This window comes from Mixophyes fleayi, chromosome 9 (assembly GCF_038048845.1).
Source record: "Mixophyes fleayi isolate aMixFle1 chromosome 9, aMixFle1.hap1, whole genome shotgun sequence".
Lineage (NCBI taxonomy): Eukaryota > Metazoa > Chordata > Amphibia > Anura > Limnodynastidae > Mixophyes > Mixophyes fleayi.
The window spans coordinates 125,619,364-125,647,129 of NC_134410.1; the positions used below are offsets into that span (position 1 = coordinate 125,619,364).

A 27,766-nucleotide genomic window follows, 5' to 3' on the forward strand; every position below is an offset into this window, starting at 1 on the left:
TCACAGTTCTCAATGGAGCCATGGATGAGGGACAGACATCAAAAGAATTGAGGGTGGCCTCTAGTGTTTGATCTCAGAGACAGCTTACTAACCTCTTACAGGTCCACAGTGGAACGGGCTACAAGCTACAGCTACCTCGGCTGTTAGACCACTGAGCCATCTCCTGCGTTCTGTAAGGAGAGACACATTTCTCAATGTCATGGATATCCTAAACCAGGCTGGTGCAGAATCACAAGGCAGTATAGGGAAGCCGGCCTGGGGATTCCAACTACGGCCACCGCCTTCACTGCCAGCGGAGCTCTTTGCTTGTAGGCCACTGCATACCCATGTGCTCTGAGCAAAGGTTTATACCAGATCTGGCCAACCTGTGGTTTTTCCAGGTGTTGTAAAACTACAAGCTCCAGCATGCTTTGCCAGCAGATTGCTCAGTAGGCAAGATGTCAGATATGGCTTTGCATATTAGACTGAGCACCAAATATGGCTCTGTATATTATACTGTATACCAGAAATGCAGAAGTGGATGGTAGCACTCAGCATTCTTGCTTTAAAAATAAATTAACGTGTTAAATTACCAATACCCACATGGACAATCAATGCAAAACCACCTGGTCTTCCTAAACAACGACTCGCAAAGTCCAGCCACCATTAAGGTTTTGTTCAAGAGCTGACACTCTGAGGAAGTCATCAGTTACTTCCCGATTTATCGCAAAATGTAATCACAACCTAATTCAATGAGTGTTCTTATAGTAAATCAAACGACTGCATAAAAAAACAATTCTATCTGATGGGTGAATTTAAGAACACAAAGATAGAACGTTAGAAAAAAATATAAAATCACTTTTCTGCGCTACGGTTTCCTAAACACAACCAAATAGAATAAATCTTATAGATATAAGAAACAAAAAATGATACTTGTATCGACTGATGATATGATGTTCAAGTCCTGATGTTCAATCTTATATTATATGGGATTTCATTTGGCGAAAAGTCACAATGTGTAAAGGTTCTTGTGTCCACGTTGTAATATCACACTGAAACAGGGATCAAGGTGAAATAAGGTAATATTTATTGATTACAACACACACTCTGAGGTTATTAATGGCTAGGGCTAGGCAAAGATCGATAAAAGCAGGTCTATATGATGAATATATTGATCCTGCAATACACAGGTATGCAGCCTCTGATGCAGGTACACAAGGATAGAGAATTCACAGAGCATTGCACAATATGCAAAGTAACCAGTGAAGTTCAGGAATAAAGTCATTTACAGGGGCCAGGGTTCTAGACATTCAGAAGCATGATCAGGATAAGCAAAGTCAGATGTAACAATGTTAATACTAATAACATGGTCCTGGAAACCAGGAACTGCAATAATCCAGCCAGGCCTCATTGCAAGAGGCTTCTATTTAAGGGGTAGTCATTACGGTTACCAGCTACAGCTGGGGGAGGCAGCTCAATTGCTTCACATGATCCCCATGGCGGCCACTGGTGGTAGAACAGTACTGCACCTGTATGGACAGACTTACACAATAACATAGTAACAGTTGATGAGGTTGAAAAAAGACACCAGTCCATCAAGTTCAACCTATTTTGGATCTCCTGCGATCCTGTACTTATATTTGAAATTGATCCAGAGTAAGCAACCGCCAATCTGTTTCAATTTTGAAAATCCCCCCAGACTCAATATTGCAATCCAATTTTTACCCTATATCCACTACTATCCTTTATTTTAAATTAACGGTCGTATCCCTGGATACACCTTTCCGCTAAAAATTTGTCTAACCCTTTCTTAAACATATCTATTGAATCTGTCATCACAACCTTCCCTGGCAATGAATTCCATATCTTGACTGCCCTTACTGTAAAGAACCCCTTCCTTTGCTGGTTGTGAAATTTCCTCTCCTCTAACCTTAGGGGATGACCACGTGTCCTGTGTATGGTCCTTGGGGTAAAAAGTTCCCATGAAAGCTCTATTGAATAAAAATGTTGATAATATGTAACATTTATAAATGAAAAACAATTTCTAAAAAAAACCACAACAAAATGGAAGAACCACATTCACATACTCTTTCACATAATCTGCCGCGTTGGGGAACTAGAAGATTTGGACAATTTCTCAGATGCAGACTGATCCCCAAAAACTGACAATTTCCCAAATCATTTCACTATCTTTTAACGGTTTAACTCCCCCCCAACCCCACTCCTCTGTGACTTCACTCAAAGAAGAATGCTGATGTGTTGCCCTCTTGCCTAACAATTCTATAACAGAACATAAACTATATCGTAACTCTCTTCTGGAACATTGCAGAGATATGGGCTTAAATACACTATACATTGTATGATTTTTCTGCACATATACATATGAAACATGATTACATTATATGGATTTCTAGGAGAGTTACATCAACCCTATAGGTTCCTAATGAGAAAGGTATATATCTTCACCACATGTTTGTTTTGTTACTTTCAGAGGTTACAATTGCATGCAGAGGTCTTCACAAACGTATTAGGGAAACATTTGTTTGATTATTTTCCTATTAGGATTAAATACTGAGCTCAGAGTCCACCCTTGCGGTTCTTAGGGAGTTTAGCCGACCTTTAAGGGCTATATGAACTCTTGACTGGGTAATAAAAAATTGAAAATTGTAACTTTTGACCATGTTTGATAGGGGAGGGCTGGCATATTTTAGTCCGGGGGACAGGACTCGACTCAGCAGCCTATTAGGGACATTTTAAAAGGAAAAAATACAGGTGGTCCAGTGACCCAGCACAAGGTAGCCCACTATGGGACTGGCCTCCCTGACCCTGATCATCATCATCTATTTATTTATATAGCGCCACTGATTCCGCAGCACTGTACAGAGAACTCACATTAGTCCCTGCCCCATTGGAGCTTACAGTCTAAATCCCCCTAACACACAGACACAGACAGAGAGAGACTAAGGGCAATTTAATAGAAGCCAATTAACCCACCAGTATGTTTTTGGAGTGTGGGAGGAAACCGGAGCACCCGGAGGAAACCCACGCAAACACGGGGAGAACATATAAACCTCCTGATTCTGCATGCTTTTATGTATTGAGTTTCTTCCACATGATTGGCTGATCAGATATTTGCATTAACTAGCAGGTGTTCAGATATACCTAATAAACTGGACAGTGAATGTTTATATATTAGGATCAATATAGATACATACAATAGACAATTTATATATATATATATATATATACATAGATTCAAGTTTTATTTTATTTTTTCTTAAGTTTTCAGCACCCTGTTCTTCGTTCAATGTTAAAACCTAAAAATTAGCATTTTTCATGTATGTTTGTGTTAAAGCACTTTATAAATAAAGATGATCAACCATTGTTTGTATTTTTATCTTCAGTGGTCAATGACATAACAAACCTTTACCTCTCACCTGTCCCGATTCCATCAGGATAGTCCTGATTTTATGGGACTATCCTGACCAGCCAGGAGCTTGTCCCGGCATGAGGGACAGCTGGGGCGTATTTCCACTCTTCACGTTACATACAGTTAGTGGTGCACTCTTTACATAAGGGAAGATGGGAGGGAGAGGTAGGTGGTGGGAGGTAAGTGCAAGCTATGCCCCCCATGGTGCTGGCCACACCCACACACAGCTGACCACACCCACACACCACTGACCACACCTCCAGTGGGACGGCACTTCTCACAATAGACCCTTTATAATTTTCAGCCCCAGGACCATGTGGCCCTTAATCTGGCCCTGCCTCTGCTGATGAATACAGGTCTATGTCCGCTCTGCTCTAACAAACAATACACTGCAGGATACATCCAATACATATGTGGAATATAAAGTCACGCACATAGAAAAAAATTCAATTAATGTCACCTGTTATAGTTATTATTAACAAAACATTAAAAGAAAAAAAAAAATTCTCCATAAAATCCATTTATCAGGATGTTATTAATGTCTACTGTACATAAAATACATTTTTACAGTTGCTCCTGATTACAATCACATGTTACACAAAATACGACATGTATTGGCATTTACGTTCCTTAATGAATCAGGCCCTTTGTGTCTGTCTCGTAGAGTAATATCTGAAATTCATCACAGGTATTTTCAGGTTTGTATCTTACTTAGTTATAACGTCATTGTACCTAATTAAATATTTGTCTCTCTCACTAACTGCCCCAAGTGTGAGGAGGCCCCAAAGGTCTCTCTTTAATCACTACCACAAACTGCCCCCAGATGTGATTTGTCTGTTGGAGAGGTGACCACACCATTATCATCATCATCATCATCACTCCACATATCACTTGTCACCTTCCCCTTCCTATAGTCCTTGACATGTACAAACCCCACCACAGAGCAGAATGATTTGACACCATTGTTTCAAAGCTCTAAGGGTGCCTATGTAGAAATATAAGATAATCAGATGCCAAAGGGTTTTGCAGTCAGAGAAACTAGAGGACTCCAGTTGTTACTCTCTCCACTGATGGTCAAACAGAGGTTTATTGAGTTTCCTGGTACTTGCAGTTCATAAACATGTCCCATTCCTAATACAAATTTTGCTTAAAGGAGAATTGGCTCAGCAGGCTAGTAGCCAGGTGCTTTTCTTTCAGTGATAGAGGAGCCTCTGGCTTGAATCCCCTGTCAGGGTTCATTTTCAAACATTGAATGTTGCAGCTGACTGAAGACACTGAGAACAGTATAAGTGAGCTCAGTTGACTAGTAGTGAGGTGCCCATGGACAGTCATAGTACAGGGCCTGCTTTGAATTCCGAGTGGCTCCCTTTTATCACATTTCATGTTGCAACAGGCTTGATGAAGTCCATGAGAAAAGACTTTACATATCTCTCACACATGTTCTAGCCTGGTGGCCTAGTACATAGGTGATCTGTTTATGGTTTATATAGATTCACTTGTTTGAATCCCCAGCCAGACAACATTTACATCCCCTTTGATTTTGCTCCAGGCCCCTTGATGACATTGATAAAAGTCTCACTGCTGCTGACATCATGTACTGGCTCAGTGGACTAGTGGCCCGGGTTGCTGACTGTGATGCAGGAGGTCCTGGTTTGATTCCCCAGACAGGCTTGATGGTCTTTCCTAAGTCATTAGCCTGATCTGGGGGTTGGTTATTGGGTTCTCTCCATGATGATGTGTTAAATTGTCCAGCATTCTTTAATATACTTGGCTATTGTGGTGTCTAAAAGAACAGCAAGTTGAATGTATGAAAATACTTTCTTACACTTTTACCTCACCACTAGATTACTGTTTTCTCACTTGAGTACTTTACTACTTATGCCATCAATGTGAGTAAAGACAGATCATCCTTCAGGTAAGTAGGGAGACTCATCTCAATGTCATGAACCAGCCAGGTGCATCAACCAATGTACAAAGGGGGATTTGAACCAGGATCTCAGCCATTTAATGGCAAGAGAGCATCTGGCTACTAGTCATCTGAGCCAACATACCATATAAGGAACTTGTTAAACTTTTCTCAATGTCTTCAACAAGCCAGGTGTAAAATTCAAGTTTCAAAAGATAAGGTACTAAAAGGAAGTTTACCAGCAAAATCAAACCAGAGCCTCTACTACAGCCTGTGTATTCAAACCTGGACAGAGTTATCTTACTCCTTTCTGCTACTGAGCTAGTAGCTCTCTAATCCCCAGCAGAGATATATCTGTCTCAGGCACAGTTTAATCCGACCACATGATGTAAAAGAAAACGTGATTCATCAGAGCAGGCCACCTTCTTCCATTGCTCCATGGTCCAGTTCTGGTTCTCAGCTGCCCATTCTAGGTGCTTTCAGCGGTGGACAGGGGTCAGCATGGGCACTCTGACGGGTCTGCGGATACGGAGCAAGCTGTGATGCTCTGTGTGTTCTGACACCTTTCTATCATAGTCAGCATTAACTATTTCAGCACTAAGTTAGATAGTGTTTCTTCTTTGTTTGTTTGTTTTTTGTTTAAAACTGGAGGACGGAAGAAGGGGAAGGTTTGGGGAGAGTGGGTTCAGATACAGTGTGAGACAACATTTCAAAAGCTATTCTAACAAAAATCATTTTAAGTATATAATGACATGGCCTGAAATATCTGTAAAATATCTAAGTAACATGACGTAGCTTATGTGTCATGAAGGATCCTGTCTTATACGATCATGAGGACGGGTCAAAGACATATTTGCAGGACATATCCTCATATATAAATAACTCTGATGAGTTACGGTTATGTCATTGTGTGAGTGGAGGATAACTGATGCCGCACAGGCATGTAAGGGTGAGTGCTCACTTCTTATTATACCCACAGTGTGGCTAGGAGTAGGTGTGAGTGTGACCTCAGTTCATTTAGTCAAATAGAATTTTCCTTTAAAATAAACACATGTGAAGGTCTGTGCTGCACAGAATAAGAGAGATGTAAGTGTCTCTGCTGCTAATAGGATCAATAGACAATCCAATAATACGCAGTCTATAGAGCACAAGGTATATACCCACTATAAGATATCAGTCACATGTATGAATAAATGTATCTATCACTTTATATAACAGCTGAAACAGATCATATATAAAATGTGGATTAAAAACATTGAGTTATTATAAAGGAATAAGACCAATGTGTCCTTAAGGGGGAAGTCCTACTAAAGTCCTTATTGTAGGTAGGTGGGTTCCACATCAACAATGTTCCTCAGATGTATTCCTCCAGTCTTAGGTGCCAAGTTGTAAGTTCCATATAACTCCTGTGTGGTAAATCCATCTATAATGTTACATCTATACCCAGGACAATGTGTCCCTTAATCTGGCCCTGTGTATATAATGAGTATGGAGTTGATATTGAGGGAATATATATCATGTGCAGGACAGAGGTATTATATATGAGGTGAATAAATGAGGGGGTATATGGGGTATTTTGGGGATTATATGATGTGCAGGAGAGAGGTGGTATATATAGGAGGAGGTATATGGGGCATATCATGCAGGGGGTGTATGGGGTATATTGGGGGGTTATATAATGTACAGGAGAGAAGTGGTATATAAAGGAGGGGGTATATGGGGTATATTAGGGGGTTATATAATGTACAGGAGAGAAGTGGTATATATAGGAGGAGTTATATGGGGTATATCGTGCAGGGGGTATATGGGGTATATTGGGGGGCTATATGATGTACAGGAGAAAGGTGGTATATATAGGAGGAGTTATATGGGGTATATCATGCAGGGGGTATATGGGGTATATTGGGGGGTTATATGATGGGCAGGAGAAAGGTGGTATATATAGGAGGAGTTATATGGGGTATATCATGCAGGGGGTATATGGGGTATATTGGGGGGTTATATGATGGGCAGGATATAAGATACAGAACAATACAATGCTCCTATTCTCCCTTTTAGGGCTGAAATAAGGTAACGCAGATACAGAACATAATCTCACTTCTGTTATTTTGGAGGCATCAGACACATTATAATAAACTAGGAAATCTGACTTAAGCATTTTGAATGGGAACAGGGACTGCCCTAAGAGAATCAGGACACATGGAAGCTCCAGCTATAGGCCGTACAGCAGGGGGGAGATTTATGGCTGCAGAGAAGGGGAGGACTCAGCACAGAGATGCTGCTGCCATTGACAACAGTGGATATGCTGCATGTCTGATGCTCTAATACCGGGGAGGACGATCAGAGTAAGTAACATATATATATATATATATATATATATATATAATACACACAGCACAGAGACATGTCAATGTGTATCTGTATATCTGTATAGGATGGAGGACCCAGGGTCAGGAGGAGACATGTTCTGTGGTCAAATAACTGTATATAAGAGACTGGTTCTGTGTGCAGTGACAGTCACAGTGTGTGTAGTGGTTGGAGGAGACAGGCTGTGTGTGTAGTGACAGTCACAGTGTGTGTAGTGGTTGGAGGAGACAGGCTGTGTGTGTAGAGACAGTCACAGTGTGTGTAGTGGTTGGAGGAGACAGGCTGTGTGTAGTGACAGTCACAGTGTGTGTAGTGGTTGGAGGAGACAGGCTGTGTGTGTAGTGACAGTCACAGTGTGTATAGTGGTTGGAGGAGACAGGCTGTGTGTGTAGTGACAGTCACAGTGTGTATAGTGGTTGGAGGAGACAGGCTGTGTGTGCAGTGACAGTCACACTGTGTATAGTGGTTGGAGGAGACAGGCTGTGTGTGTAGTGACAGTCACACTGTGTGTAGTGGTTGGAGGAGACAGGCTGTGTGTGTAGTGACAGTCACAGTGTGTGTAGTGTTTGGAGGAGACAGGCTGTGTGTGTAGAGACAGTCACAGTGTGTGTAGTGGTTGGAGGAGACAGGCTGTGTGTGTAGTGACAGTCACAGTGTGTGTAGTGGATGGAGGAGACAGGCTGTGTGTGCAGTGACAGTCACGGTGTGTGTAGTGGTTGGAGGAGACAGGCTGTGTGTGTAGTGACAGTCACAGTGTGTGTGTAGTGGTTGTAGGAGACAGGCTGTGTGTAGTGACAGTCACAGTGTGTGTAGTGTTTGGAAGAGACAGGCTGTGTGTGTAATGACAGTCACAGTGTGTGTAGTGGATGGAGGAGACAGGCTGTGTGTGTAGTGTCAGTCACAGTGTGTGTAGTAGTTGGAGGAGACAGGCTGTGTGTAGTGACAGTCACAGTGTGTGTAGTGTTTGGAAGAGACAGGCTGTGTGTGCAGTGACAGTCACAGTGTGTGTAGTGGTTGGAGGAGACAGGCTGTGTGTGTAGTGACAGTCACAGTGTGTGTAGTGGATGGAGGAGACAGGCTGTGTGTGTAGTGACAGTCACAGTGTGTGTAGTGGTTGGAGGAGACAGGCTGTGTGTGTAGTGACAGTCACAGTGTGTATAGTGGTTGGAGGAGACAGGCTGTGTGTGTAGTGACAGTCACAGTGTGTGTAGTGGTTGGAGGAGACAGGCTGTGTGTGTAGTGACAGTCACAGTGTGTGTAGTGGATGGTGGAGACAGGCTGTGTGTGCAGTGACAGTCACAGTGTGTGTAGTGGTTGGAGGAGACAGGCTGTGTGTGTAGTGACAGTCACAGTGTGTATAGTGGTTGGAGGAGACAGGCTGTGTGTGTAGTGACAGTCACACTGTGTATAGTGGTTGGAGGAGACAGGCTGTGTGTGTAGTGACAGTCACACTGTGTATAGTGGTTGGAGGAGACAGGCTGTGTGTGTAGTGACAGTCACAGTGTGTGTAGTGTTTGGAGGAGACAGGCTGTGTGTGTAGTGACAGTCACACTGTGTATAGTGGTTGGAGGGGACAGGCTGTGTGTGTAGTGACAGTCACACTGTGTATAGTGGTTGGAGGAGACAGGCTGTGTGTGTAGTGACAGTCACAGTGTGTATAGTGGTTGGAGGAGACAGGCTGTGTGTGTAGTGACAGTCACAGTGTGTGTAGTGGTTGGAGGAGACAGGCTGTGTGTGCAGTGACAGTCACAGTGTGTATAGTGGTTGTAGGAGACAGGCTGTGTGTGTAGTGACAGTCACAGTGTGTGTAGTGGTTGGAGGAGACAGGCTGTGTGTGTAGTGACAGTCACAGTGTGTATAGTGGTTGGAGGAGACAGGCTGTGTGTAGTGACAGTCACAGTGTGTGTAGTGGTTGGAGGAGACAGGCTGTGTGTGTAGTGACAGTCACAGTGTGTGTAGTGGTTGGAGGAGACAGGCTGTGTGTGTAGTGACAGTCACATTGTGTGTAGTGTTTGGAGGTGACAGGCTGTGTGTAGTGACAGTCACAGTGTGTGTAGTGGTTGGAGGAGACAGGCTGTGTGTGTAGTGACAATCACACTGTGTATAGTGTTTGGAGGTGACAGGCTGTGTGTGTAGTGACAGTCACAGTGTGTGTAGTAGTTGGAGGAGACAGGCTGTGTGTGTAGTGACAGTCACACTGTGTATAGTGGTTGGAGGAGACAGGCTGTGTGTGTAGTGACAGTCACACTGTGTATAGTGGTTGGAGGAGACAGGCTGTGTGTAGTGACAGTCACAGTGTGTGTAGTGGATGGAGGAGACAGGCTGTGTGTGTAGTGACAGTCACACTGTGTATAGTGGTTGGAGGAGACAGGCTGTGTGTGTAGTGACAGTCACAGTGTGTGTGTAGTGGTTGTAGGAGACAGGCTGTGTGTGTAGTGACAGTCACAGTGTGTGTAGTGGTTGGAGGAGACAGGCTGTGTGTGTAGTGACAGTCACAGTGTGTGTAGTGGATGGAGGAGACATGCTGTGTGTGTGTAGTGACAGTCACAGTGTGTGTAGTGGATGGAGGAGACAGGCTGTGTGTAGTGACAGTCACAGTGTGTGTAGTGGATGGAGGAGACAGGCTGTGTGTGCAGTGACAGTCACAGTGTGTGTAGTATTTGAAAGAGACAGGCTGTGTGTGTAGTGACAGTCACAGTGCATGTAGTGGTTGGAGGAGACAGGCTGTGTGTTTGTAGTGACAGTCACAGTGTGTGTAGTGGTTGGAGGAGACAGGCTGTGTGTGTAGTGACAGTCACAGTGTGTGTAGTGGTTGGAGGAGACAGGCTGTGTGTTTGTAGTGACAGTCACAGTGTGTGTAGTGGTTGGAGGAGACAGGCTGTGTGTGTAGTGACAGTCACAGTGTGTGTAGTAGTTGGAGGAGACAGGCTGTGTGTAGTGACAGTCACAGTGTGTGTAGTGGATGGAGGAGACAGGCTGTGTGTAGTGACAGTCACAGTGTGTGTAGTGGATGGAGGAGACAGGCTGTGTGTGTAGTGACAGTCACAGTGTGTGTAGTGGATGGAGGAGACAGGCTGTGTGTAGTGACAGTCACAGTGTGTGTAGTGGTTGGAGGAGACATGCTGTGTGTGTAGTGACAGTCACAGTGTGTATAGTGGTTGGAGGAGACAGGCTGTGTGTGTAGTGACAGTCACAGTGTGTATAGTGGTTGGAGGAGACAGGCTGTGTGTGTAGTGACAGTCACAGTGTGTGTAGTGGTTGGAGGAGACAGGCTGTGTGTGTAGTGACAGTCACAGTTTGTGTAGTGTTTGGAGGAGACAGGCTGTGTGTGTAGTGACAGTCACAGTGTGTGTAGTGGTTGGAGGAGACAGGCTCTGTGTGTGTAGTGACAGTCACAGTGTGTATAGTGGTTGGAGGAGACAGGCTGTGTGTGTAGTGACAGTCACAGTGTGTATAGTGGTTGGAGGAGACAGGCTGTGTGTGTAGTGACAGTCACAGTGTGTGTAGTGGTTGGAGGAGACAGGCTGTGTGTGCAGTGACAGTCACAGTGTGTGTAGTGGTTGGAGGAGACAGGCTGTGTGTGTAGTGACAGTCACAGTGTGTGTAGTGGTTGGAGGAGACAGGCTGTGTGTGGTGATAGTCACAGTGTGTGTGGTGGTTGGAGGAGACAGGCTGTGTGTGGTAAGCAGAAGGGACAGTGATTTGTGGAAACATATATAATTTTGTGATGCTTTCTGTCCTTCCAGGTCACCCTCATGGATCCTCCTGAACATTTCCGACTGTACGAAACAGACTTTGTCCAGAACGTCCGGGCTGTGGCCGTTCTGTGGGCTTCCTGCACCATGTTCCTGGGGATCTTGGACATCGTTGTGCTGCTGCAGCCGGCGTGGGTTTTGGGTGGTGAGGGCAGCGGGCAGTTCGGACTGTACCAGGTGTGCGAGGAATCGGACTGGGGCACGGAATGCCGGGGGCCCCCAGGGACCCTGGAGGCTCTCCCCCCTTTCCAGACAGCGGCCGGGTTCATGTTGGTGGCCCTGCTGCTGGTCCTGCTCAGCCTGGCCTGCCTTGGACTGTTGTGGTTCTATCACTCCGGGATGGTCTGCAAACTGTGCGCCTGGCTGCAGCTCACTGCCGGTAATGGATGGAGGCAGCGGGAGGGAGGGGGAGGCATTAGAAGAGAACACACAGTATCCATCCCCAGTAACCCTACAGGCAGAGCCGTAACTTAGAATTCTAGCGCCCGGGGCGAGAAAGACAAATGCCGTCCCCCTAGCCCTCAATTTTAACCAAATGAACCTAAAACATTCCTAAATTGCGCCCCCCTTCAGAGTTGCGCCCTGGGCGGTCGCCCCTATCACACAGCCCTAGTTACGGCCCTGCCTACAGGCTTACATTCTACTAACAGTACATAGAGCTGTCACTAATACACATTTATTTAGAAATGTGCAGCACAAATGCTGTTTTATGGCATCATGCACCTACTACAGGCCAAGAAACCCTCCACAAACTTTACACAGTTCAGGCTTGTTCCTTGCTGGGTGTGAATTAGGAGTTCACCTGCTTCCCACATGCATTAAGGAGATTTATGTTTCTTGGGAACAAATTATTTAAATGAGATAAGGGGGGTAAAAAGTGCATCTAGATCAGGCCTGGCCAACCTGCGGCTCTCTGTGTGTTGTGAAATTACAAGCCCCAGCATGCCCTGCCAGCTATTGGTTGGCTTTCTACCTACAAAGCATGCTGGGGCTTGTAGTTCCACAACACCTGGAGAGCCACAGGTTGGCCAGGCCTTATCTAGATGATCTTCCCAGCTTTGCAGGAGGTTGTACACTCTCTTTCTCCCAGCAAAAGGGCTTTTTTTATTATCCTGGGACCTATTAAAAGGAGGGTGATACCCCAGATTTTCTGTTTTCACCCCGAATTATGAACGAAATCCTGGCTGGCTGACAGTACAGGGAACCTCTATGCATGCAGTGTATGGGAAGCACAATAATAATATTGATAAAATTAATAAAATTAGCAAAAATAGACAGAAAAAAATATTTTAACATACACAAAAAAAATAATAATGCTTTATTTAACTAACAAGACATTTTTATTGTTCACTGGCTAATGCCATTCTGCTTGGCATAGGGAATCTTCTCTCTAGTCTCCCGGTGTTAGCTGCCTCCCGCGTTACCCGGCGATAGCTTGCGCAGAAGTCACCCTTTAGTAATTAGGAGGAAGCCCTATTAACAACGTCTCTCTATTTCGTAAGTGTTTGCCTTAATTCTTCCACCAAACCTGAGGTTCCGGGGGCCGTACCAACAATTAAATAAAAATGTCCTAACCCACAAGTACTGAACATCGTGCTGATTGTTCCCTCACTTTTCATAATTAATTTAAGACATATAATTAAGTCAGTGTTTTAGGACACAGACAGAGGGACTTAAATAAACTGGAGGATTGGGCGGCCAAATGCAATATGAGGTTTAACACAGATAAATGTAAGGTTATGCATTCAGGGATCAAAAACAAGAACGCAATCTATAAATTAAATGGAATTAATTTAGGAGAATCTATAATGGAAAAGGATTTGGGAGTGCTCGTAGACAGTAGACTAAGCAATAGTGCTCAATGTCAAGCAGCAGCTGCAAGGGCCAATAAAGTATTGGCATGCATAAAAAGGGGCATAGATGCAAGGGAAGACAGTGTAATTTTGGCACTGTATAAATTGTTGGTAAGACCTCATCTTGAATATGGAGTACAGTTCTGGGCACCACTCTATAAAAAAGATAATTTGGAACTAGAAAGGGTTCAGAGAAGGGCGACAAAATTGATAAAGGGTATGGAGTCATTAAGTTATGAGGAAAGGTTAGCCAGTTTAGGCATGTTTACTTTACAAAAGAGGCGTCTAAGGGGAGATATGATTACTATGTACAAATACATAAGGGGTCAATACAGAGAGCTTTCATGGGAACTTTTTACCCCAAGGACCATACACAGGACACACGGTCACCCCCTAAGGTTAGAGGAGAGGAAATTTCACAACCAGCAAAGGAAGGGGTTCTTTACAGTAAGGGCAGTCAAGATATGGAATTCATTGCCAGGGAAGGTTGTGATGGCAGATTCAATAGATATGTTTAAGAAAGGGTTAGACAAATTTTTAGCAGAAAGGTGTATCCAGGGATACGACCGTTAATTAAAATGAAGGATAGTAGTGGATATAGGGTAAAAATAGGACTGAAATATTGGATCTGGGGGGATTTTCACAATTGAAACAGATTGGCGGTTGCTTACTCTGGATCAATTTCAAATATTAGTGCAGGATCGCAGGAGATCCAAAATAGGTTGAACTTGATGGACTGGTGTCTTTTTTCAACCTCATCAACTATGTTACTATGTTACTATGTATGACACAGGTTGAAATGAATGAAGACTGTGATAGTTGGACTTTGTTTTCTAGCTTCCAGCAGGTGTGTTCTAACCCACTAACCTCCGTTGGTAGTTGCAGATTTTGTGGGGACAGATTTTGTGTGCTCACTTTGGAACGCGCTTGGCAGACAAAACGGCGCACTTGCACATATAAAGACGCCGTTTATATCCGACTATTTTGCAGTTCGTAAATGAGCCCAACTGGGAAAAAAATTATTGAATTTGCCACTAAATTCATTTTCTATTATCAGCTTCTTGCCAGGCCCTTGCTTGCCTTCTCTTCCCCGATGGCTGGGACTCTCCGACCGTGAGGCACATGTGCAGCCAGCGCTCCGATAGATACCAGCTGGGAACTTGCTCTGTGTACTGGGGCTTTATATTGGCCATACTGGGAACTGCCGACTGTCTAGTTCTGTCCATCTTGGGCTTCACCCTCGGGAAACGTGAAGATACTTTGAACCCCAGTGACGTTAAAAAAGTCAAAAAAGGTAAACTGACTCGTCTTTGTGTTTTGCACCTCCTAGAACGCTGTTTAGACCTATCGAGAAGTTTTAGGTCCTGAGTCATTAAGCAAAGTAAAGCAAACAAACGGAGTAACTTTGCACCGTAGCAAAACAAAGTTGCATTGAAGAGGGGTAGATTTAAGATGTGAGGACAGATTATAGTTGGGGTAGGGCGTGTCCTAGATCAACTTTAAATTTCAGTGTAAAAGTAAAGCTATCAAGTATTTGTGTGCTAGATGAATAAACAGCCGGTATTTAACTTATGTGCAAAATAATAAACTAATTTGCACGCCTTGTATTGTAACATGGTTTGTCCAGGAGCAAAGTTACTCCTTTATTTTGCCTTACTTTCCTTAATGACTCAGGCCCTAATTAGTGTGCGCTATCTGATAAAAATTTGGCAGTGCACAGGCTCACTCTAAGTGAGAACGTCGGCAGTCGTTGGTGCACTACAGATCTCAGCATGTTCTGTAAAGCAGATTTAGAGCCGATGGTTGCTCAGCAGGTAACAGAGCCTGTCCGAGTGAGTCATCTAAGTGTCCTTGTTATCTATCTCAGCCCAGCTGAGACCATGAATCTCTGCTTGTTGTCCTTGCACATCTCAAGGCTTCAGTCAAGATCTGTACACAACAGTCCTCAGTTATTGTCCAGTGAGCACATTAGGAGGGTCCGTGGTGTTGACTACGAAGGAGCGAAGGCCACTGTTAATTTAGCAATGTACTTGTTTGGTTGGACTTTTTGCTTTTTTCCGAGCTTGTTGTTATTTCTGTGTTAATGTTTTGCAGGTTTCTCTTCGGTCGTCCCATGACAACAAGTCGTGTCTTCTGAACGGCCTCCTCCTCTCCCCGGAGTTTTTGTGTCTGTGTTATTATGACATTGTAATGCAACATTTTTACTTTACAGTAATAAAAAATTGAACCTTGGTATATGATTGGTGTGAATAGTTGTGGATATATGGCCAAAAAATATTTATAAACAAATTCTAGGGTGTTGGGAGGATTTTTCTTTTCACATTACGTTTAAAGGGGGATCCCGCCTCCAGAGGACTCTCTTGTCCAGGCACATTTAAATATTTCCGTCACCCTTTCATATGACAACAGATCTGTGCATTGAATACCATTCTATCTACAGAGCACATCTCTTGCTGATCTAAGGTTATCGAAAGTAATTGAATCTGTCTGGACCACAAAATCCTTTGCTGGCAGAGTTCCCCTTTAATTCACGTGACTTGCAATAGGTCTGTAACTGTGAAAGCTTTTCTCACCAACAGCCTGACCTACATGTAAGTCAAAAAATAACCTTAATACTGAGAAAGTTATAAATATGCATCAGTTACGATGTTACTACGATGGCGTTGATGATTGGGTAGCTGAAAATGCACCAAAATGGTAATTTTAGCAGCTGTGCAATAAAGATAAGAATAAAATGTTAAATTTACCATCTGCAACCATAAAATTAATTTAATAAAAAACACTTAAGCACTTATGTGAGGTAATTTGATGAATTTAAGTAATTATTTATACCCAACGGGAGTCTATGCTTTCCCCGGCCGTCCTTATTCACAGTAGAACCACTATCAGTCTTTTATTTCGTTGAAACAATTTTGCTACCGGCCAATCGCCCTCTGAAGAAGCAGATCTCGTGCAACCGAGGAGATTTATCAAACCTTATAAAAAGGAATAGTGGAGGTGTTGCCCATAGCAACCAATCAGATTGCAGCTTTCATATTCTAGACTGTCCTGGATCAATGACAGCTAGAATCTGATTGGTTGCTATGGGCCACTCCTTAACGTTTCCTTTGTAGAAGGTCCTCATAAATCTAGATGGTTTCTATGTTTGGTATTAGTCAGTCTGCTTGCGGAGCTCACCGTTCAGGAGAGGTGCCATTGAGTGTCTTCTCTTCACCATCATCCCTTTGTCTTCTGCTAGAGTTTTGCTGTATTGAGGTGCGATAATCCTCTCACAATGCAATATACTGAGGGTGGGGATTGGTGTCAGGCGATACGTGTGACATCACTGGGGCGAGGTATGATATAATCGGGAAATATAAATGGAGAGCTCATAGCTGACACTGAAGGACTACATAAAGCTCTGTCTAGTACAGTGTTGGCTAACCTGTGACACTCCAGGTGTTGTGAAACTACAAGTCCCAGCATGCTTTGCCAATAAATAACCGCTTATTGCTGGAAGGGTATGCTGGGACTTGTAGTTTCACCACACCTGGAGTGTCACAGGTTAGCCAACACTGGTCTAGAAAATAGAGTTCACTGTGCTAGCAACAATTAAACAAAGACAATTAATGTTAAAGTCTCTTGAAATAATTTATGAAAGAGATGGGAATAATTGAAGTATTTTTGCGCAGAGACAAGTGGAGATGTTGCCCGTAGCAACCAATCAGAGTCTAGCTATCATTCTCTAGAATGCACCCTCCCCAGATGCCGCCATCTTGATGGACGTATCAACGCACTTCCTGGTAAACGAGCGCACTGGCGCAGAAAATACACAAATGACATCACACAACATCATTAGCTCTGCGGTTCTGCATTGTTCGCAGCTTCGTACACGACATTTATTGTCTGCTCAGCACATACTTATACTGTGATGAAGTCGACCCCTTCACTGACCCTCATATACAGACACAACTATACAATCGCACACGAGTTTGTGTGAAGAGCAGGTTGATGCACAAGTTTTATACATTGGTTTGCAGAACAATACACAATAAATGATATTCGTTTGCAGTTCAGAGTGCGCATTGAGGCGAGAAGCGAAGATAGAAAAATAAAACACTTAGGAAACGAACAGGATCACAGAGCAGTGCGAGTCTGAATAAAGCACGACGTGTAATCAGTATGTTCTACACCGAGTCTCTCGGTACTGGGAGCGGTGCGTTTGTTTGTGAAGCCTGTGCACATTTTGGGTGCAGGTTATGCTGGTTCCTGTAGTACATATTACCCCTGTGTAGGGAATTGACAACCCTGTGGTTTGGGAAATTGTGTACATTGTAATGTCAAGGGTGTAGGTGCAGGTTATTGTTTTGTACAGTCTAGTTCTGTGAATATAGAGAAAAACAACGGCATGGTCTGTCCAGCATTATAAATACCGTGGGCCTGAATCATTAAGGAACGTTAATGCCGATAGGTGCTGGAGTTTACGTAAAATCACTCTGCGCAAGGTTGGAACCGGACCATACGGCAAAGGTCACAGCAACATCCAATTCATCTGTGAGCACAAAATACCCTTACTACAGCCTATGATTTTAGGGGGTGAAACGGGGAGGGGACTGGGCGTATGCCCGTAGCCAATGTACAGTAAGGGCGTGCCAAGCTGGAGCGCACGCAGCAGTGTCCAATTCAAGCTTTGGACGTCTCTCAGGTACGTGTTTTTCAGTCGTAACATTTGCTAGTGATGACGGCTGTGTGTGCAGCTAGAACATGTGTTTGTAATCAGGAGCAACTGTAAAAATGCATTTTATGTAGCGTAGGCGTTACTAACATCCTAATAAATGTATTGAATACGGATGTGCATATGCCCAATATAGGCGAGTATTTAAAAAAATGCACAACATGCTAGTTTTACGTTCCTTTATGAATCAGACCCCGTGGGGTAAATGTATGAACCTCCGAATTCTTCAACTCCGGCGAGTTCAGCGACTTCAGCGCTTAAACTTAAAGCGGCGCTGCCTTGTAAAGAGAGGTCAGTGATTTCAAGTGATCCAGTATTCCAGGTGATGCAAGCTAGACAGACCAAGGGGTAAATGTTTCAATCAGAGAGTTTTCAGGCAAGTTTGAAAAACCAATCAGATTCTAGCTATCATTTATTTAGTACATTCTACAAAGTGACAGCTAGAATCTGATTGGTTGCTATAGGCAGCATCTACACTTTTCAAACCCACCGGAAAACTCTCAGCTTGATACATTTACCCCCGAGTGTTGTATTTTTGCGGGTTTAATGTAGCTGTGTTATACATTCTGCAGCGTCTGTATTGATTGGCTACGAGGCTCAATACGGAGTACGATGGTGGTGTTTTGTCGAAACTGGACGCTATTGATTTGTCAACTCAGATTAATAAATTGAATCATCTTTTTATGCCTACATATTTAGGTGTCCTTATTAGGCACACAAAGAAGAGGGGGTGGGGCCAATTGGGACCAGGGGTGGGGCCAACCGTGACCAACCAATCAGAATGAAGGAGGGATGTGACTATGCTAAATCGCACCCCCATAAAAATAAAGTCTAGGTCGGCCTCTGGAATGAGGCGGCAATCTGATTGTAAGCTCACTTTGCACCAACGCACATGATATGACCACAGGGGGGGCAGTATGGTAACCATGAGAATGGTAGGTACACCTGTCCTACAATCATGTTTGTCTATGGCTGGAGCATGCAAATTAGATTGTAATGAGTTCTGCTAATGGGTTCAACTGATTAATCAGGGTATATACAAAAATTGAGTACATACACTTGTATTAATCAGGGACAACTGATAAAAACTCACGGAGGATGAATGGATAGAGTTACCACGTCAGCCGGGTAAGTCAGGAACTCCCAATAGTCCTGATTTTTCTTTTGTTTTTGTGGGACAGAGCCAATACGTGCCACAGAAAATGGAGGGGCTGGTGATTTGGAACGTTACTGCGGGCAGATATGGGCATTGTTTGCCAGATCAGAGTCATGAATGTGCAGGTGTACTAATACAAGTGCAGTCATGGATTCTGTGTAATTCATACGTATCCTGATTGACATGGCTGATCCGGTAACCAGAGACCTGGTAAATATAATTATTTTTGTGTCTGATTTATCTGATGTCCTTTAAGTGGACCTCTCACCTACCGACCATGGTGACATGATCCTACATTCTGTCTTCGGTGGGACTTTGCCCTATCCTTGGCCGGTGCCCTCCGCCGCGTCGTCTTGCCGTCATCAGAGTAGAGCGAAAATAAAACCGACCTTCTCGGTTCACACCCTACGACCTTGGGCTTTTGACGGGTCAGTGGGGACTGGCCGTAGACAGAAGAAACATTTACAAATGTATACATGAGGTTTATAATATATCAACTTGTATATAGTATATCAACTTGTCTATAATATATCAACTTGTATTTTAGGTTTACTGGCACTGTACTGTATTAAGGACAGGATTATTTTGTTTTGATTCTTATTACATTACTGGAATTGAGATTGGTAGAGTGTAAATTTATAATAACGATGTGAGATAGATCCTTGCAGGCTCTGGAATTCAGCTACAGGTCCTGAAAACCTCACGACTATGTCATTATACTGTTCATAGAGGAATGAGGACATTAATATATTTAATACTTTCCTCCTGTTTTTAGATTTTGGGTGGATATACCCAGGCAGATTCAATAGCTCTGCGCTCTCAGAGGCTGGGTCTTAGTCCAAATTGGGCACCAGCATCGGTGACACTATGGCATGGTTCGGTCACTCAGCACTCAGGCCAAGCCACCAGATTACGGTAGGGTCTACAAGTGCGATTGGCCAACACACCACTAGTCTGAACACATTGAGCCAATCGAATCTTATAAAATTATGAGCTGGACTAAAGGCCTTCTTGGGCCAGAAGGCACTGGGTTTTGTGGACAATTTGGTCTACAATGAACAATTGGCTTCCGGGTACAGGTAACTTTCTTTGAGCCAGTGATTGAGCAAGAAACCAACAGTTGAAGAATTCACAGCCCTTACCGACAGTGGTCACTTTTGTATTCTCTGTATGAAACACAGATATGTGGACGGATGTTGGGATGACTGTTTTACACCGTTATATGTATGTTGTGTAGAGAGAGATACACACGTGTTTGTATGAGTATTGTGTGGAGGTATAAGTGTATGTTTTTTTACGCATAATTACTCAGGAAAATATTTCAGCAATTGCTCCGTGACCCGTTGGTCAGTAAAGTGTTGGGGTCGACTCTGGATATCAAGATCTCCTTCCAGCATCTTCCTGTGGATCAGCCCGTTGGAGTTGTAGTCGGGAACCGCGTTGTCGGTGTCCAAGCGCTTGACGCGCAGGAGGTTGGGTGGGGTGTCCTCACTGCGCTCATCTTCCAATGAGCGACGTAGCCGGCGGGTGGGATTTGGCGGCAGGCGCTGCGGCATTTCAGCTTCGCTCATGGCAGAGAGGACCCGCGTCACGATGTACCTGCAAGAGCGTCATAAAGAAGAGCTGAGTTCAATAATTAGTCTATTATTTACACTTAATAGACAGACCTGCTATTAGGACATAGGGAGAACGAGAACTATCCCAATCTCCACTCTGGCTCAGAGTGGAGATTGGGACAGTTGTTAGGGTGTATTAGTGTGAATAGTGTTATCGGGGATAAGGTCACCTCTAAAAAAGAGATGGGTTTTCAAAGAGCATCTAAAGATTTGAAGGCTGTGGGAAAGTCTGATTGAGCGTGGTAGGGAATTCCATAAGTGGGGAGCAGCACAGGAGAAGTCTTGTAGGCAGGAGTGAGAGGTCGTTACCAGACACGTGATAAGGTGCAGGTCAGAGGTAGATCTAAATGGGCGAGAGGGAGAGTATTTTCATATGAGATTTGAGATGTATATAGGGGTATTGTTGTTGACAGTTTTGTAGGTAAGGGTGAATCATTTGAATTTGATTCTGGAGGACGCAGGGAGCCAGTGTAGGGATTTGCAAAGTGTTGCAGCAGATGTGGAGCGGTGAGAGAGGAAGATCAGTCTTGCAGCAGCATTTAGGATGGATTGAAGTGTGGATATATGGGTAGGAGGTTGCAATTATCAAGAATGGAGATGATGAGAGAGTGGATAAGAGTTTCGGTAGCATGTTGAGTAAGAAAAGGGCGTATTCTAGCAATGTATTAAGGTGGAGTCGACAGGACTGGGAGAGAGTCTGGATGTGAGGATGAAAGCAGAGGGTGAAGTCACGTGTGACACCAAGGCAGCGGGCTTGGGAGACCGAGGAAATTGTGGTGTTACTGACAGTGAGGGAGATTTGAGGGCAGGTAGGAAGATAATAAGTTCTGTTTTGGAGATGTTGAGCTTTAGGTAGCGTTGGGACATTCATGTGGAGATAGCAGAAAGACAGTTGGTTAGACGAGATAGTATAGAAGGAGAGAGGTCATGTTGCTAACAAGTACTGTTAACAACAAGGTACATGGCAGCAGACTTTGATGGCTATTCATGAAGTGTAAAATTACCTCTCGACAGTGCTAAACTAGCTCTAGACCTGATGGGCACCTCGATTACTCCAAGGGTTTTCCGAGTCACACCGAGGAGCAGCGAAAGTTTACACAGGCAGGCGAAGGAGTTGTGTGGAGTGAGGGCGTTCCTTGGATAAGGTGGAGTAGGCCAATTATCCACCTTAAACTGTGCCCGTAACTGCCCAAATCACACCTACATCTGCCAAGCCAAAAATCAGCACTAAGCCCACAGATCCCACCCTTTTCTGGGTCTGCGAATCGGGACACCCTTTCAAAATAGGGGTTAGGTTATCTCATCTACAGTTTATTATACTGAAAGGAAAGGAGGGATTACCAAAGCTCAGACTATTATCTTTTCAAGTTTAATTAATACATGTTAGATGGGATCTTCAACTCACAACAAGATAGAATAGAAACTACTTTAATACATGGTAATTGTTCTGCGAGAAAGAAGCAGAAAAGTTTATAGCAACAGTTTGAAAATCTTATCATTAAGGGAAATGGAGGAAATGATTTTTTTAATTGTGCAAATTTCCCTTTAATATTTTCAGATTGTTTTAGGAAATGCAACATTTTTGCGCTACATTTAGTTCTTGACTAACTAATTTGCGACCCTATTCATTAACATGGCAGAGACCATGATCGGTCAACACATCGTAGATGCAACTAGAGTGTAGTTGCTTTCTTGCATGTAATGATTGCTATCCCTCCTCCAATACATGGATTGATGACCTAACTAGCTATGCAACAATCCTTACAACATGTTTCTGCTTTCACATTCTGTCTTACCTTAACATCTCCTCATCCATGGGATATCCATCCTCGTTGGTCTCCTCTGGTTGCAGATGTAAAGCAGGACCTTCAAACCCCCGATTTTGCCTGTAATGACTATGTTTCTCATCTGCCATCTGGTTTCGTGAGATCTGAGGTCTTGCTCGGCTGGGGACCACCCCCGTCTCGTCGTAGTCTTGGTATGGCCTTGGATATTCCACCTCAGCCTGTATTGGGCTTGGAAAGCCCTGCAGCTGGTCAGCATACCCCCTGCCCTGGTTGATTTGGTTCCACAAGTGGAGAAGGTTAGCTAGATACATGGTCTCCTTATCTCTTCTCTGACCTTCTTCTAACAGCTGTTGAAGGGACGGATTATCGCGAGTGGCTTCCACTCTACGGGGGGTGCCCATCCTCTCCAAAGCTTGAGCGAGAAGTTCTTCTTGGGGATAGGCGGCCAGTCTGGCTAGCATGGCTTGACTTATGTCTGGATATAAAGGTTCATTATGGAGAGACTCTAACGGTACGTAGGACATCATATCAGCCTCATAAGGGTTGTTTAACGGAAGGCTTCTTCTGACTCTTCGAGCGACCCCAAGGTCATCGTGAGTCAATACGCCCAGAGGCTGAATGTGGAAACAAATGGGTAATAAGTAGCTGACAGAGGCAATAAGTCAGTTTATCAGACATCCAGGTACTGAACTATTCCAAATCATTACAAAACATTTGTACAGAGCCCAAAACATAAGACGTTACAACAATTACAAGGCATTGAAAAACAAGAGGGCTAAAAAGAGCTCACAATCTAAAAGGAAAAGTGAGTTGATACATGAGGTGAAGGGACTGACAGACGGTGGTGATAAATCTGAGTTGTAAAACAGGTTGCTGCATTTGGAGGTAATAAATTGCTGACAGATTAGGAAGGTGAAATCGGTTCTTAGGGGTCGGACTTCACCTTGAAGTGAAAAGTTTTCAGGAAATATCAAGAATCTAAAAACCTTCTCCTATCAGTCCCTACTATATATACCTATATATCTACCTGAGGCACCGTATCATCCTCTATACACCTGTACATCCACACTGACACTTAGTCATACTATATATACTTATATATCTACCTGAGGCACCGTATCATCCTCTATACACCTGTACATCCATACTGACACTTAGTCATACTATGTATACCTATCTATCTACCTGAGGCACCGTATCATCCTCTATACACCTGTACATCCACACTGACACTTAGTCATACTATATATACCTATATATCTACCTGAGCACCGTATCATCCTCTATACACCTGTACAAATATACTGACACTTAGTCATACTATATATACCTATATATCCACCCGAAGGCACCGTATCATCCTCTATACACCTATACCATCCTCTATACACCTGTACATATATACTGACACTTAGGGCTAGATTTACTAAGCTGCGGGTTTGAAAAAGTGGGGATGTTGGCTATAGCAACCAATCAGATTCTAGCTTTCATTTATTTAGTACCTTCTACAAAATGAAAGCTAGAATCTGATTGGTTGCTATAGGCAACATCCCCACTTTTTCAAACCCGCAGCTTAGTAAATCTAGCCCTTAGTCATACTATATATACCTATATATCTACCTGGGCACCGTATCATCCTCTATACACCTGTACATCCACACTGACACTTAGTCATACTATATATACCTATATATCTACCTGAGGCACTGTATCATCCTCTATACACCTGTACATCCACACTGACACTTAGTCATACTATGTATACCTATATATCTACCTGAGGCACTGTATCATCCTCTATACACCTGTACATCCACACTGACACTTAGTCATACTATGTATACCTATATATCTACCTGAGGCACCGTATTATCCTCTATACACCTGTACATCCACACTGACACTTAGTCATACTATATATACCTATATATCTACCTGAGGCACTGTATCATCCTCTATACACCTGTATATCCACACTGACACTTAGTCATACTATATATACCTATATATCTACCTGAGGCACTGTATCATCCTCTATACACCTGTACATCCACACTGACACTTAGTCATACTATGTATACCTATATATCTACCTGAGGCACTGTATCATCCTCTATACACCTGTACATCCACACTGACACTTAGTCATACTATGTATACCTATATATCTACCTGAGGCACCGTATTATCCTCTATACACCTGTACATCCACACTGACACTTAGTCATACTATATATACCTATATATCTACCTGGGCACCGTATCATCCTCTATACACCTGTACATCCACACTGACACTTAGTCATACTATATATACCTATATATCTACCTGAGGCACTGTATCATCCTCTATACACCTGTACATCCACACTGACACTTAGTCATACTATGTATACCTATATATCTACCTGAGGCACCGTATTATCCTCTATACACCTGTACATCCACACTGACACTTAGTCATACTATATATACCTATATATCTACCTGAGGCACTGTATCATCCTCTATACACCTGTACATCCACACTGACACTTAGTCATACTATATATACCTATATATCTACCTGAGGCACTGTATCATTCTCTATACACCTGTACATCCACATTGACACTTAGTCATACTATATATACCTATATATCCACCCGGGGCACCGTATCATCCTCTATACACCTGTACATCCACACTGACACTTAGTCATACTATATATACCTATATCTACCTGAGGCACCGTATCATCCTCTATACACCTGTACATCCACACTGACACTTAGTCATACTATATATACCTATATATCTACCTGAGGCACCGTATCATCCTCTATACACCTGTACATCCACACTGACACTTAGTCATACTATATATACCTATATATCTACCTGAGGCACCGTATCATCCTCTATACACCTGTACATCCACACTGACACTTAGTCATACTATATATACCTATATATCTACCTGAGGCACCGTATCATCCTCTATACACCTGTACATCCACACTGACACTTAGTCATACTATATATACCTATATATCTACCTGAGGCACCGTATCATCCTCTATACACCTGTACATACACACTGACAGTTAGTCATACTATATATACCTATATATCTACCTGAGGCACCGTATCATCCTCTATACACCTGTACATCCACATTGACACTTAGTCATACTATATATACCTATATATCTACCTGAGGCACCATATCATCCTCTATACACCTGTACATCCATACTGACACTTAGTCATACTATATATACCTATATATCTACCTGAGGCACTGTATCATTCTCTATACACCTGTACATCCACACTGACACTTAGTCATACTATGTATACCTATATATCTACCCGAGACACCGTATCATCCTCTATACACCTGTACATCCACACTGACACTTAGTCATACTATATATACCTATATATCTACCTGAGGCACCGTATCATCCTCTATACACCTGTACATCCACACTGACACTTAGTCATACTATATATACCTATCTATCTACCTGAGGCACTGTATCATCCTCTATACACCTGTACATCCACACTGACACTTAGTCATACTATATATACCTATATATCTACCTGAGGCACTGTATCATTCTCTATACACCTATACATCCACACTGACACTTAGTCATACTATATATACCTATATATCCACCCGCGGCACCGTATCATCCTCTATACACCTGTACATCCACACTGACACTTAGTCATACTATATATACCTATATATCCACCCGCGGCACCGTATCATCCTCTATACACCTGTACATCCACACTGACACTTAGTCATACTATATATACCTATATATCTACCTGAGGCACTGTATCATCCTCTATACACCTGTACATCCACACTGACACTTAGTCATACTATATATACCTATATATCTACCTGAGGCACCGTATCATCCTCTATACACCTGTACATCCACACTGACACTTAGTCATATTATATATACCTATATATCCACCCGAGGCACCGTATCATCCTCTATACACCTGTACATCCACACTGACACTTAGTCATACTATATATACCTATATATCTACCTGAGGCACCGTATCATCCTCTATACACCTGTACATCCACACTGACACTTAGTCATACGATATATACCTATATATCTACCTGGGCACCGTATCATCCTCTATACACCTGTACATCCACACTGACACTTAGTCATACTATATATACCTATATATCTACCTGAGGCACTGTATCATCCTCTATACACCTGTACATCCACACTGACACTTAGTCATACTATATATACCTATATCTACCTGAGGCACCGTATCATCCTCTATACACCTGTACATCCACACTGACACTTAGTCATACTATATATACCTATATATCTACCTGAGGCACCGTATCATCCTCTATACACCTGTACATCCACACTGACACCTGTACATCCAGCCTGGCATTGAGTCCACTGGTACACTGCTTGGTTACACCCTTCTCTTTGTCACCAGGCCTCCCCCTCCATACATCCGAGTGTCCTCTAATTAGCAGCCATCACCCAGTTCTCTCCGTATCTCTGACTAATACCCAGCAGCAGCCACAGAAGAAAATGTCATTACTAGTAATGAGATAAACAGTGAGCATCGCACCCTATAGACCAGGGAGGGGATGAGTCACATGGCAGCGGTATAAGGGGGGGGGGGGGGGTCATCTAATCAGGGACCCCAGGAGGTCTCATTACATGGAATCTGGCTGCAAAATGCAAATAATTATTAGGAGGCTCTGAATTATCATCATAGAACAAGGACCTCAGTATCCATAATACAATAATATGGGGGTACATAGCCCCCCAGGCCACAGTGACCTCAGAGAGACATTACACCCAGAGAAGAGGATCAGACTGCTGATTAGACAGACATACAGATAGACAGACATACAGATAGACAGAGGGTGTCAGAGAGAGCGAGGGATGGTCAGGGACAGACGGACAGATGATGAGAGACAGCCAGGGATGGATGGTGAGGATTAGACAGAGAGAGAACCAGAGAGAGATGCTGAAGGAATAAGAGACTTACCTTGCTGAGAGTGCTCGGGACAGACATACAGACAGTGACAGCCACCAACAGGATACAGGGGCCCATCCTGACAGAAAGACGCTGCCCAGATATGAGAAGCTGTTACTGCTGGATGGAGAGCCCGAGATCTGACAGAGAACAGGGG

At 43.3% G+C, this 27,766-nt stretch overlaps 2 protein-coding genes across 2 annotated transcripts; one reads left to right on the top strand and one right to left on the bottom strand.

Moving 5' to 3' along the window:
- The first annotated feature begins 7,460 nt into the window (after positions 1–7,460).
- On the top strand, positions 7,461–15,522 carry LOC142101265 (LHFPL tetraspan subfamily member 3 protein-like). The gene is made up of 4 exons (XM_075185609.1): positions 7,461–7,660; positions 11,429–11,816; positions 14,348–14,584; positions 15,385–15,522. The coding sequence occupies exons 1-4, from the start codon at positions 7,625–7,627 to the stop codon at positions 15,405–15,407; spliced, it is 684 nt and encodes a 227-aa protein (XP_075041710.1). The 5' UTR covers positions 7,461–7,624; the 3' UTR covers positions 15,408–15,522.
- Positions 15,523–19,474: 3,952 nt separating this feature from the next.
- Positions 19,475–27,766, bottom strand: LOC142101266 (uncharacterized). The gene is made up of 3 exons (XM_075185611.1): positions 27,622–27,766; positions 22,573–23,177; positions 19,475–20,759 (listed from the first exon to the last, which is right to left on the bottom strand). The coding sequence occupies exons 1-3, from the start codon at positions 27,685–27,687 to the stop codon at positions 20,465–20,467; spliced, it is 966 nt and encodes a 321-aa protein (XP_075041712.1). The 5' UTR covers positions 27,688–27,766; the 3' UTR covers positions 19,475–20,464.

Excerpts from the sequence above, each read along its gene's own strand:
- LOC142101265 (XM_075185609.1), top strand. The coding sequence starts at position 7,625 with ATGTCTGATGCTCTAATACCGGGGAGGACGATCAGA. Across the intron at positions 7,661-11,428 it reads TACCGGGGAGGACGATCAGA|GTCACCCTCATGGATCCTCC; the intron begins GTAAGTAACATA and ends CTGTCCTTCCAG. Across the intron at positions 11,817-14,347 it reads CTGGCTGCAGCTCACTGCCG|CTTCTTGCCAGGCCCTTGCT; the intron begins GTAATGGATGGA and ends TTCTATTATCAG.
- LOC142101266 (XM_075185611.1), bottom strand. The coding sequence starts at position 27,687 with ATGGGCCCCTGTATCCTGTTGGTGGCTGTCACTGTCTGTATGTCTGTC. Across the intron at positions 23,178-27,621 it reads TCCCGAGCACTCTCAGCAAG|CCTCTGGGCGTATTGACTCA; the intron begins GTAAGTCTCTTA and ends TTCCACATTCAG. Across the intron at positions 20,760-22,572 it reads ATGGATGAGGAGATGTTAAG|GTACATCGTGACGCGGGTCC; the intron begins GTAAGACAGAAT and ends ACGCTCTTGCAG.